General features: G+C 41.9%; 1 protein-coding gene across 2 annotated transcripts; it reads right to left on the reverse strand.

Annotated features, from left to right (window-relative positions):
• Positions 1-504: 504 nt before the first annotated feature.
• Positions 505-13,159, reverse strand: LOC115105104 (mitogen-activated protein kinase kinase kinase 8-like). Of its 2 annotated transcripts, none has more exons than XM_029626710.2 (8): positions 12,710-13,159; positions 11,886-12,309; positions 10,269-10,442; positions 9,259-9,520; positions 5,672-5,778; positions 4,361-4,513; positions 2,732-2,975; positions 505-2,509 (listed from the first exon to the last, which is right to left on the reverse strand). In XM_029626710.2, the coding sequence occupies exons 2-8, from the start codon at positions 12,231-12,233 to the stop codon at positions 2,379-2,381; spliced, it is 1,419 nt and encodes a 472-aa protein (XP_029482570.1). In that variant the 5' UTR covers positions 12,234-12,309; positions 12,710-13,159; the 3' UTR covers positions 505-2,378. The 2 variants fall into 2 exon arrangements, with proteins under 2 accessions (XP_029482570.1, XP_029482569.1); XM_029626709.2 differs by having other exon boundaries at positions 11,886-12,259; positions 12,710-13,158.
• Positions 13,160-13,176: the final 17 nt, after the last annotated feature.

Below are 13,176 nucleotides of genomic sequence, written 5' to 3' on the forward strand. Positions count from 1 at the left end.
TACCATGACATCAGCGAGATTGGAGCAACATGCTTCCTGATAAGGAAATTGATCTCCGATGCTATCGAGGAACTGTTCTTCATACACAAAGTACCAGAAAACACAGAGACGGATACTGTAGTTGTGTAACAGAAACATTTGAGCATGTTGGATGGAGCCCACTCACATAGTAGTTGAAGGAAGAGTTGTAAATGTATATAGTATGCATTTACATTTACATTTAAGTCATTTAGCAGACGCTCTTATCCAGAGCGACTTATATGCAAACTTTATAATAACAATTTGCAATTCTTCAAAAACATTTCAGAATAGGAACTAGTAACTACAGGTGTTTGTGTGTATGAGCTGACTGCCTGCGCTGTGACATGTTCACACAGAGTGGAAGCTGACCAAAAATGAAAACCTCCCACTCGTTCACCAGATACCTTCAATATACCTTCAATATGATGTCCCCCTTCCATTTGATCTAGTTATTCAACCATTAACATGACAAAAACACAGGTGTTGACTTTTTCATTTTATTCAGATGAATTATATGACATGTTATTCAGTAATTCAACTTCATATTGAGACAAAGTACCGTGTAAGAGACTGAAGTCAATTTACAAAATGCTACAGACATTTATCTCGTTAGAAAACCACAAATCCAATAGGTAAAATACATGTAAAAGATCATTGATTACACATGTACTACATAGTGTAACTTGCATAGCAAGTACTCAAAATATAATATTCAGATTCCACAGGAACAAACAAAAAGTTCATTCAGACAATATGGTTTGTACAAACCGCAAATACATTGTCAGAAATCATATTGACACACAGAATGTCTCAATCATAAGACACATGCAGACATTTCTTTACGCTGAAAAAAAAAAAGGTTTTTAAATGGTTCTTCCTAAACTCTGAAGGTTCCTTGGGGAACTCTTTCTCGATAAAGAACCTTTGAGTTAAATGTGGGGTTCTTAACGTGATGATTCTTCGGAATTCTAAAAGGTTTTGGAATTGTATTGAAGCCTGCAGATGTGTGTCCCTTTCATAGCACACAGTAAATTGGCCAGTGTTAACTAGTGTTGATTTTTCAGTGTAACATTTCTAGTGTTGAATCAAGTTAAATTAACACTGTAGAGGTAAATTAACACTCAGTAGTGTAAAAGAACCCCATTGTTGGTGTTAATAACCAGAGTTGAACCAAAACCACACCCATCATTATCATATTTCCCAGCAGGCCCTAGTGCAGGTCGATTTTTTTTACATTGTTTTTTAAAATGTTTTTGCATGCACATTGATTGATTCATAAATCCTATGCTACTCAAATATAAATAACATACATTCTTATAAACAAATCCAATCTGTTACTTGGACTTATTGCACCCGTTGCTGAAATGGTTGTTCCAGTTTAGATGTTTAAGATATGAGTATCTTAGTCTCTCCAACCCTGGCAGTCATTTTGAAGGCAGGTTGTGGGTGAATAAAAATGTCAAACATTGAATATCCTCAGTCTGGCTGGATTCCAATAGGAATTACACATCACTTATAAAGCCAGCATATTGTGGCCTGTAAACTATGAGTTTCAGGCCACAACTAGGCACTCGAAAAAGGCCTTATGAAATATGTTTTGTTTTAAATAATTTGACTTAGGATTTCTCTTGGTGAAGCCAAAAAACTGAAAATGAGTGAATGCATCAAGCATGTCTTTATCACTAGCAAACAGTCATGGGTAGTACTTTTAACTCTAATATTCACTCGAAAGGCACCCTGGGAAATATGCAAATAAGGCTTAAAAAAAAAACCACACCGGTTTTGGATTTTTGTATGGTTGTTCAAAGAACCATCCCATTTATGCTTCTTCAAAGACCCTAACATGGTTCCCCTATGGCATCGCTCTCGAGAATGTCATTTGGTTCCAACTTGCACCTTTATTTTTAAGAGAGCAAGAAACAAACTTGTAAAACATGCTAATATATCATGTATCTACAGAGCACATCACAAGATGTCGCTTATTCCACTGTTGACCAATGAAACCCAGAGTTACTGAGTAACACATCTCTTTCAACCAATGAAGCTCAGCACTGTTGAGAGATGGCAAACTAAGATAGCTACAGCGTCCATTTCACCTGCTCTACCCAACCCTCTGTCCTTCTGGTGACTCTTTCAAAACATATCAGACACACATTCACCATTGAGTCTTCATGAGTTCCAAACTCAACTTCCTGAGAGTCTCTGACCTATCAGTTCACCCATACCAAAATGTCCCCATGGGGATAATAAAGTCATTATCTTAGTACCAGGCTAAGGTTAAAGGTTACAGTTATAGCTTTACCAGACCAATTTCTGTCAGAGGTCTTACTAAATGTGTCTTTGGGTTACGCTCAGGGTTAGCCATACTCTGTAGCAGGGGGGCCTCTTACTAGATTATAGTACCCAGTCATTGCCCCCAGGTCAATGTACAGTGATCCCTTCCTCCTCAGGTGGGCAGAGTCCTCAGGCTCAGAGTACAGAGACGATTCTGCAAAAAAAGGGAATTGTATTGTTATTGGTAACATACGCTCTCATGAAGTTTCATACAGATATTAGTGTGTACGTGTCGCTTGAGGAAGTGCGTAGGCATTTTACCACAGCACAGTTAACATTTGAAGTCCCTGCCTACCTTTGTAGGGAATATGAGGAACAAAGTATATTTTAGGGAAGTACGATGATAGAGAACAGGAAGATATATATAAGTCCCTACCCTGTGTGGTGTCAGGCTGCTGGCTGTGCTGCCTCAGAGGGTGGGAAGCCTCCACCAGGGCTGAGTCCAGGCTCCAGCAGCGTGGCTGCTCCTCCCTGGGAGGGTTGATGGCCTCGTCCCTCAGGAGCTCGGCAGCAGAGCTGCGCTGGGCAGGGTTCCTCTCCAGGGCTCGCTCCAGGAAGGACCTCATGGCACCACTGCAGTCCTCTGCTATGTCCTCCAGGGGAGGGGCCTGCTTGTGGATCTGAGGGGAGCCATGGAATTAGAATTGTAGTAAAGCCATCCTACCTCTGTGGTAGAACCATATAGATAATTAGGGTTTCACAGCTATTCTTATAATTCTACACTCTAAAAAAAAAATGCTGGGTTAAAAACAACAAAACTGCGCATCCAGTCTTCCGGTCTGACCCGCTGGGTCATTTCTCAATAACCCAGCATTGACAACCCAACACTGCTCTATTTAAAGAAAACAACCCAACTAGGTCTGATGCAACAGTTTCACATATGAGTCTTCTATTGGAACGTGAGAATGCGGTGTCAGGTTAGGCGAGACCTAGCCACCATCACTATAAGCATTCCTTGTCTTTTTAGTCATGGTGATGGCTAGGTAAGAATAAAAGCGATCCTGCAACTCATGCTATCTCTGGGCACAACTCCCCGAGTGTAAAACAAGTTTGATGTACAAGTAGGGTTGCAAAATTCCTTGAACTTTCAATAAATTCCCTGGTTTTCCCGAAATCTTGAATCCTGGAATAAGATCGAATTGCTAAACAACCTGCTTGTGTCATGCTTATGTTTGCAATAGCCTAATATATTACAACAGACAAATAACTACATTTGTTCCAACTGTTTTGTGTACAGGCGGCAGCGTGGAGTGACTGCACACTGAGCAGCAGCTGAAAGGACATAGGCTATTGGATGCCGCATAAGCAGAAATCTCAGTATTTTTAGCGACAGAAAGTCAGGTTCGGGAACTGCAGCCAATCCAAAAAAAGAAACGTGACCTCTTCAAATCAGGAATGTGATCATGAACAACACTGTTAAAAGCAAAACAGAACTATTGTACTGAGCCTGAAGGAGTATGCTGATAATGTGCCAGAGACAGATGCAGCATCCCAAATGGCAACTTATTCCCAACATAGTGCACTACTTTTGACCAGGGCCCCTAAGGCTCTGGTCAGAAGTAGTGCTCCATACAGGGAATTAGGGTGCCATTTGGGATGCAGGCAGTCACGTTAAGGGATCACATGATGTTTGAGAAATGATCTTGCAAGAATCTAGGCCTATGCCGTGGAAATGTAAACTGGGTGATGAAAACATCTGTCTGCTTCAAAGACTGGCTACAAGTGGGGGTTTCCCCTCCTTCAGCCCTGTCAGTGTAGCAAGAGGAAGGCCTGTATGTTCACCATTCTCTTATTTATACACTTCATCCATCCACTTTCCATTGTCCCATTACTTAGTGGAATGACTATGCAGAAACAACTTCTGCCACACTACTTTATATATTTGTGCATTTATTGGAAGTGCATAAATCACCTAATAGTTTTTTTTTTTTTTTTTACTTTTAGGAGATGCTTACTATGTAGAGGTAGGATGGGTAGAGAGGGAGATAGGGAGAGTAGCACTTACTATGTAGAGGTAGGATGGGTAGGACCTGCGTGGGTATCTCCTGACCCAGGGCGGGCTGCCAGTTTGCATGTGGATAATGGTGGTTCCCAGACTGTAGATATCCGTCTTGGTGTTGTGTCCTCGACACAGAACCACCTCCGGGCTCATATACATCTGAGGAAGAAAACACAAGACCACAGTTACTCAAAGGGTCAATGGTTACTCACAGGGTCAATGGCATAATGTCAATTGTTGAATAAGAAAATGAGTGTTTGGACAGTACCCAAAATTTTTCTTCATCAAATGTAAAAAATAAATAAAAATGTAGTCATGTTGCCAGTGATAATCATAATCATAACAGTTATAAAATTAATAATAAAGTGTCTCTATGACTATGTATTAATACAGGAACCCTAAGAGCAGCTGGGCTGGTGTTAGGCTCGGAACTGCACTGTGTACGGTCTGTGAAATGTGAAACAGTAAACATCAGACCAGAGTCCATCTCTCAACTGGAATTTCCAGCCTTCCCCCATGTTAGCTAATGTCAGCCTAGTCTCAGCAGCTCCACTCTGTTGGCTAGCTATCTCCCTCCCTGTTATTAATGCTGGGTGTCAGTCTCTCTGCCCTGGGACTTTCCCACTCAGCCATCAGGGGTATAGGTCACCACAGAGGGGAGGAGAGGGTTGAGGAGAGGATTAGGAAGAGGACGATGAGCAGAGGGAGGGTCGTGAGAAAGAACAGAGTGAATGCCTCCTCCAAGATTTTCCCAACTGAATAAGGATGTAAATTGGAATCTGAAAATGCTAGTGTTCAAAGGCTTTCAACCTACTGTATTATTACTGATAAACAATGTCAATTTGAGACAACTCTGTAGCCTAAGCATTGCTCACAAAACCTATAGTCCACCTATAAACCTATACAATATCTCTTCGTGTTTGATGTGATTCCCCTGCACCATTTCCTTTGCTATGGGACACTGTGAGACAAGCACTGACACGTCTACTAACTAAATAATTTTCAGAATGCCCTGAGGCATCGCTTGATCTCAATCTTGAACGGAAAAACTGCCATTTTCCCTTCTAGTAAACACACCTATTGAACTTCTCACGAAGTAAGAATTTGCTCTTGTTGTTGTCATGTCATAGGTCACCAGGAAGTAAACTGAAATCCCCCCCAAAAATGAATTGACTGAATTGAAAATTAATTGACCCTAACCCTGTATGTCATGTCGTAGGCCTGAGAGTGTCTTTTGTTGTTATGTCATAAACCTAAGAGTGTCTTTTGTTGTTATGTCATAGGCCGGAGGGTGTTGAAGAGAGCAGAGTCACTTACCTCTGTGCCGCGCAGGTCCCTAGGGGTGTACAACTCCTCTGTCATCTGCACCGTCAGGCCAAAGTCCACCAGCACCGCTTTGTCTGACATCAGAACAATGTTGCTGGCTGAATAGAGAAAGGGGGGAGAGAGGGTGAGTGAGATTCACCAGAAAAGCTGTGCAGTTCAGCCATGTCAAAGCTAAAGAACATGTGCTGCAAGATACAGTATAATCTCAGAGCCTAATATAGTGTGTGCTAACATGCGACTCTGTTAAATGTTTGTCACAAGGTCCACATTTCTTCTATCATTTGCTGAAATTGCTCTTGACATACAGTATGTGTGATAGGAACTGTATGTACATTTAAGGAAGCGAGAAGTATCAACATTTGCACTGATGTAAAGTTAAAGTTCACACAGAGCATGCTATGAGGCATGATGAGTCTCTGAATATGGCTTTTGACTGAGCTTAAAGAAAAAGGGAACTAAAGCATTTAAAAGTCATTACTGAAGTCAAACAAACATCTTTCAGGGTTTTGGCACAGAATTTGACAGTTATAATGAATAAGCAGGCTTTCCCAAACCTCCTCTCCCTCCTTGTCCCCCTGATCCCTTACCTCACTGAGGTAACATTACATATTTTGTGTGTCCCAAATAGCACCCTATTCCCGATATAGTGCACTACTGTTGACCAAAGTCCTATGGGCACTACATAGGGTACTTCATAGGGAATAGGGCGCCATTTGGGATGCACCCTTTGACTGGAGGACAGGAAGAGCACAAGACCACAGTGAAACATCAGAAAGTAATAACTCACTGGTTTTTCCTAAGAAGCCCTACAGTCAATCCTGCTGCAGGGAAGGAGGGAGGGTCTGACTGGAATTTCCAGATGCTACATATAGTGCATTTAGTCTTTAGTCAAGCCCTGATTGACTGACTGAACAATAATAGACTGGTCCACAGGTCTTTGTTTAAAGTTCATTGCAATACATTAACCCCTATAGATAGTATAACTTTTACTAGGGAACACCCAACATTATAAAGTTAACGTTAATACAATACATTTACTGGAGGAGAGGGTATCGCTCGCTGAGTTTAAAGCTCTGCTGCTGACCATTGTAATTGTTTTTAATTTACAGTATTGTGCTCGTGTCGCATGTACACGCCGACTACTTCCTGCTGACCTCTCGCCAGGTCCCCCTCAAAAAAGGGGGTTTCTAACCTCAAAGGTCTTTTCATGGTTAAATTAAAATGCATTTATCAACACCGTGTTGACTGATAGCTGTAGCGCCACAGAGCTTTGAATGCTGTGTTGTGATTGACTTTAGCTCACTACAATCTTGGAAGCAAATCTCACGTGCGACGGACAGCGCTGCGCTACTCCACTGTTAGCTCACTGCCACCTGCCTGCAGCCCTACTATCTAATCTATCTCACTCTAAAATCCTGTGTTTCAGCAACTTCAGTAGCTAGCTAATCAGATACTGGGTTTCGCCCCAAATGGCTCCTATTCCCTATATAGTGCACTACTTTTGGCCAGGTTAAAGGTAGTGCACTAAATAGGGGTTTAGGGTGCCATTTGGGACAACCCCTATAAAAAAAACCGTTAGCTACCTGACCTGAACACCGTCAGCAACACCACAGCTTCATCCTGCCTTCTTACAAGGCTCACGTGGTTTCTTTAGTTGTCTGTGGTCGGGTTTCCTATGAAGCCGTTGGTTCAAGGTGCAGTTTACTCTAAAGTCCTATCTTGGTTACATTTGACATAAAGTGGATAATGACAGTAGCAGCCCACTGGGCACACCATGTCATTTCAATGTGGAGCATTGGGCAGTATTGGTTACATACGTTGATCAATGAGATTTTAACCTTTTTTCCCAATATTGTTATCACCATGCTTTCAACCATGTAAAAGCACAACCAAATTCCAATAGAAAATCACTGTCTGGTTTTTGGTTTGGTTGTCACCTAAACTGCACTTTCAACCATTTAAAAGCACACCAAAGTTCAAATGGGACTACAATGTCAGATGTTTTGTTTTTACAACAACTTAATGTGTCATCACTGCTTCATCTAATAGCACAACCAAATTAACTGGAATGCAGTTAGTTGAAATGACATTAAAGTACATGGTGCAAGTGAACAATGCCATTTGAGAATCTGTGCAAATTATTATAGCCATTGTTTCGATTTCCAAAGACCTTCAACCCTGAACATGCACGCTTTCCACGATTACATAAAAATACATTTGTTACAGTAACTTCAAAATGTGGTCATGGATGCGTTACTCATTTTAAAGTTGAATGTTACATTAGTTTGTTAGTAAATAGCCTATCTTACAAAAGTCATATTGAATTGTGTTTGATTGACAATGCAATCAAGCACAATTCTACTGGTTGGATAGTTCCCTCTAATCCACTGGCTTAATCCTATTCTTTAACTTTTATTTTTGGTTGAGCTGGAGATGTGAATCCAACATGTAATTTGTTAATTTCTCGACAGTTAATAGGCTATTTACTGTATTGCAAAAGTGATATTGAATTGTGTTTGGTTGTTAACGCAACCAAATATAAACTTTTGAAGGAGATCGCTCCATGTTTGCCAGTGAGTCTTGCTTTAATTCCAGTTTGTCTACAAATTAATAATTGACAATGTCGGATTCACGTCTCCATTTTGACCTAAAATCTAGGTGAAAGAATAGGACGAAATCAAATCAAACTTTAAATTCATTAACTTCCATTTTTGGTTGAGATGGAGACGTGAATCCAACATATGCTATTACCTGTATGTTTCATTTGAAATCCTAGGCCTACAAGGGCTGAATTTAAACAATATCTGTTGATGACTGCTCAAATGCTATATAGGCCTAAATAGCATCATTGAGGATATATGATTCATAAAGTATGGTTACATTTCACTTACTCTGTTGAACCTAATGTTTGGAATTCATTTGATAGTTCCAGTGAATCTATTAAGTGTAGATTTCTCCACAACAATTCTCACGATAGCACATTGGTAATAGTCCGTGACAAATATCAAAGCTAAGCTGGGCTTGGTTAAAACCCTGGATGGGAGACAGAAATAAAAAAAACTGCTGGTGATAGATCGACTCTCCGGTAGGAGGTGCAGCCCAGCCTAGTTTTTTTCTTCTAGTGGATATTGCGTTGAAGATCTGACGTTGTTTCAAAGGTACAAATTCAACATATCTTATACAAGGTTTGTCTCTGTTGAAAATTGGTTACCGTGATGGCATAATCCTGTGGATGAAATGTTACCCTCAAAACAACTTTTTTTTTAAAAATCCAATGTATTTTCCACGTAGATTCCATGTCATAATATACTAACAAATTATGTTGAAACAACGTTGATTTAACCAGCTTGGGCCCAGTGGAGGCCACACATATACTACTAATGTGCATGTGTGTGTTTTGGACACATACCTGGGTTCCATTTTTATTTGTTTGGGGCTAGAATTTGAGAAAAACTGAGTTTCGAAACCGTGGTAAAAGCAGAGGCTATAGGCCTATAACTTGCTCTAACTCTAATGCTTACTAATTGAGTGTACTAATGTGCATTTTTTAACGTTTGTTTTGGGCACTTTCCACTCACGTTTGATGTCGTGGTGGATGACATTGTGAGAGTGCAGATACTCCAGGCCCCTGAGGACCTGCTGGGTGACCCAGATGATCTCAAACTCCCTCATGGGTCCACAGCTGTCCAGTTTCTCCAGAACCGAGCCTCCCTCGCCGGCCTCCATGAACAGATGGATGTTCTGGTCCCAGAGGAGAGCACCGTAGAGCTCTGCAATGTTCTCGTGGCGGAACCGGGCCTGGATCTCCACATCGGCTGGTTTGAAATGCTCCATGGGGATCTAGTAGCATGAATAGAACCATTAAGGCATTAAAGAACATCCTATAGACATTATATTTAAAAAGAGATTTAGACATGTACAGTAAAATATGTCTATTATGCAAAGTATCTACAAAGTCTTTAGTATGTAAACATTCCACTGACTATGGAATTGCCAGACCAGGAAGCCACTCCCATCGTGTGTAACTATTTGTGGGCAGAAATAATATAAAAGCCATATCCTCTTCTACCCCAGGTGAAGTACCATTGTGATTAGAGTGCCTGCCTCAGATTGGAAAGTTGGGAGTTCAAACCTTGGCCGGGTCATACCAAAGACTGTAAAAATGGGACCTGATGCGTCTCTGCTTGACACTCAGCACTAAGGAGATAGATTGGGGGTTAGGCCCTGCGATAAACTAGCGTGGGGGGTTTCCTGTGGGGTAACCAGACAAATACTTTCAGTTTCTATCTGTCTGCAATACTGGCTTTTGAGATGTCGCAGATAAATATTTGTCTCTTTCTACAGTACATAGTGTTCCTCTTTCTAGATGTTCTGTTGCAGCTTTCAAAGTTTATGGGTGCAAATACCTGACTGACTTCACATGTGACATTCTGCTTTTATATTGGCCTAACAAATTAGTTTCTATTGCTTTGAAAACAAAACTTCCTGCCAGAAATCAATCTTGGCACATAGATCGGCCAGAAGCATTTTCGAGAAATCCACTCTGCAAACATGCCAGACATTCCTGCACGCGGACTCATTGACTCACTCGTTTACATGCCATCCGCTTCCTGGTAACGGTATCCTGGGCCAAGTGGACTTTCCCAAATGAGCCCTTTGGAACATGGCCGCCGGAGCCTGGAGTCTTGTAGGTCCACATCCATGGAAACAGAAGTACATCCAAATCGATGCGATAGCGTCCCTTCTTCAGCACCATGTGTTTCTGCACAGAAGTAGTGAAATACGGTGTGAAAGGTGTTGCTGAACCAGTAAAGGCTTTAAATAACCCTACAGACAGATTGTCTATACTTGACCACATACATACACGCAGACAAACAGACGGACTGATTGACTAACAGACGAAGGGACAGACAGTTTCAACCACACTTATACACACAATGCCACTTCTAAGATTTCATTGTCCTTTGCATATGACAAATAAACTTTGATACACTGTATATACAAAAGTATGTGGACACCCCTTCACATTAGTGGATTTGGCTATTTCAGCTACACCCATTGCTGACAGGTGTATAAAATCTAGCACACAGCCACACAATCTCAAAAGACAAACATTGGCAGTAGAAGGGCCTTACTGAAGAGCTCAGAGACTTTCAACGTTGCACCATCATAGGATGCCCCCTTTCCAATAAGCCAGTTCATCAAATTTCTCCCCTGCTAGAGCTGCCCCGCTCAACTGTGAGTGCTGTTGTTGTGAAGTGGAAACATCTAGGAGCAACAACTGCTCAGCCACACAAGCTCACAGAACGGGACTAGGCCACACAAGCTCACAGAACGGGACTAGGCCACACAAGCTCACAGAACGGGCCTGCCGAGTGCTGAAAAATAGTCTGTCCTTGGTTGCGACACTCACTACCGAGTTCCAAACTGCCTCTGGAAGCAACGTCAGCACAAGAACTGCTCGCCAGGAGCTTCAAGAAATGGGCTTCCATGCCAGAGCAACCACCATGCGCAATGCCAAGTGTTGTCTGAAGTGGTGTAAAGTTTGCCGCCATTGGACTCTGGAGCGGTGGAAATGCGTTCTCTGGAGTGATGAATCCCGCTTCACCAGCTGGCAGTCTGATGGATTAATCTGGGTTTGGCGGATGCCAGGAGAACGATATCTGCCCGAATGTATAATTCCACCTGTAAAGTTTGGTGGAGGAGGAATAATGGTCTGGGGTTGTTTTTCATTGTTCGGGCTAGGCCCCTTAGTTCCAGTGAAGGATAATCTTAATGCTACAGAGTACAATTACGTTCTCTAGACGATTCTGTGCTTACAACTTTGTGGCAACTGTTTGGGGATGGCCTTTTCCTGTTTCAACATGACAATGCCCCAGTGCACAAAGCGAATGTCAATACAGAAATGGTTTGCCGAGATCGGTGTGGAAGAACTTGACTGGCCTGCACAGAGCCCTGACCTCAACCCCATTGAACACCTTTGGGATGAATTGGAACGCCAACTGCAAGCCAGACCTAATCACCCAACACCGGCACCCAACCTCATTAATGCTCTTGCGGCTGAAAGGAAGTCTGTCCCCGCAGCAATGTTCCAACATTTTGGATTGAGATGTCCACATACTGTACACCACATGACCAAAAGTATCTAATGAGACCTTTGTGGGGACAGATACAAAAAAAAAACACTAGTGTCCTGACGTCTCACCTTGTTCAGTAACACACCCATCTCCTCGGGCTGGTGCTGCAGTGATTCTGGTGGCATGTTAGAGATCAGGTTGACGAAGGAGAGCAAGTCCGACACCGTCCCGTACCGGACCATACCACCACCGTTCCCCTGCTGTGTGCCCTGGGTCCCTCCCGTCACTTCGTCCCCCGAATCATCCACAGTCTCCTCGTTCTCATCCATCTCCTCATGAGAGAGACCTTCTTCACACAATGCCCCAGCCTCTTCCTCCTCGGTGTGATAGAGATTCTCAACAGCGCCAATGATATCCTCTATGTTCATGTGAGCCAGCAGGAGTTCTATTCCAGCATTGGCATATTTGTAATCCATTTTGATATTCTAGCTTCTGCTGATTTCTGAAATGGAACGGTGATGATTCATTAGGCAACTGAAATTCCAATATGGGCTGGAAAATAATAACATATAATTTATAGATTGCAAATTGACCGCAAGAAGCCCAACCAGATATAATATCTGACTAAAACATTTCAAACCTTGTATACAATCATATACCTCTCTATTATGCGTGGGAATACTTTTGAACAGATTTCTTAAATTAAAACCACTTGTAGATTATTTGCTCGTGTTTTTTAGAGAACTTGGGTGGCTAATAAAATCACTCGCGGACCTACCCTGCTGTAGGTTATCGCTAAGTGAAGAAGAATGTACTCGAGTGTAGACTACGTCAACCAATTGCCCTCCCAACACTGCAACACTGAACACTCAACATAACTAAAGTCACCAACAAATAGCAAATATAAACGGACCATTATTTGTTTGAAATAGCGTAATAACGATGTGCTTACCTGATTCTATGTAATAAATAACGTAGGGTAGGATCCCCTCCGAATGCGCTACTCCATTCTTGCGTCCGACTGCTGTCAACTCTAACGCGCACTAAAGAGCCTACGGACTGTAATTCCCACTCACGAGCTAGGAAGTATAAGAGGAAGTCCGTATCAGTCTCTGTGTTTAGGTGGTATTGTGTAAATAAAAACATAAGCCGAAAGTGGTGTCTTGTAACCTTAGCGTATTCCTCTGTAGTTTCGTTTTCCTTTTCACAGTCTTGGATTTCCCCCTAATATTTGATTTCTGTAGGCAAACGGATTCATCAGATTCCATGGGATAGTTCGGTATTTTCACTACTCCAACAATTCTGCCTGTGCTTCGATACAAATATTGTATATGAGAGAACTGACTATATAGTGACAGCATGATAAAAAAAAGTGTCATCATGAGACTAATTTGCAGGTTACCTAACTGAGGGCACATA

Source organism: Oncorhynchus nerka, linkage group LG22 (genome assembly GCF_034236695.1).
Source record: "Oncorhynchus nerka isolate Pitt River linkage group LG22, Oner_Uvic_2.0, whole genome shotgun sequence".
NCBI lineage: Eukaryota > Metazoa > Chordata > Actinopteri > Salmoniformes > Salmonidae > Oncorhynchus > Oncorhynchus nerka.

What these genes read in the sequence shown, in the direction of transcription:
- LOC115105104 (XM_029626710.2), bottom strand. Translation starts at nt 12,233, where the DNA reads ATGGATTACAAATATGCCAATGCTGGAATAGAACTCCTGCTGGCTCAC. An exon ending in AGCGGATGGCATGTAAACGA is followed by an intron (nt 9,521 to 10,268) that starts GTGAGTCAATGA and finishes TCATGCTACTAG; the next exon opens with ATCCCCATGGAGCATTTCAA. An exon ending in CATCCACCACGACATCAAAC is followed by an intron (nt 5,779 to 9,258) that starts GTGAGTGGAAAG and finishes TTCTCTATTCAG; the next exon opens with CCAGCAACATTGTTCTGATG.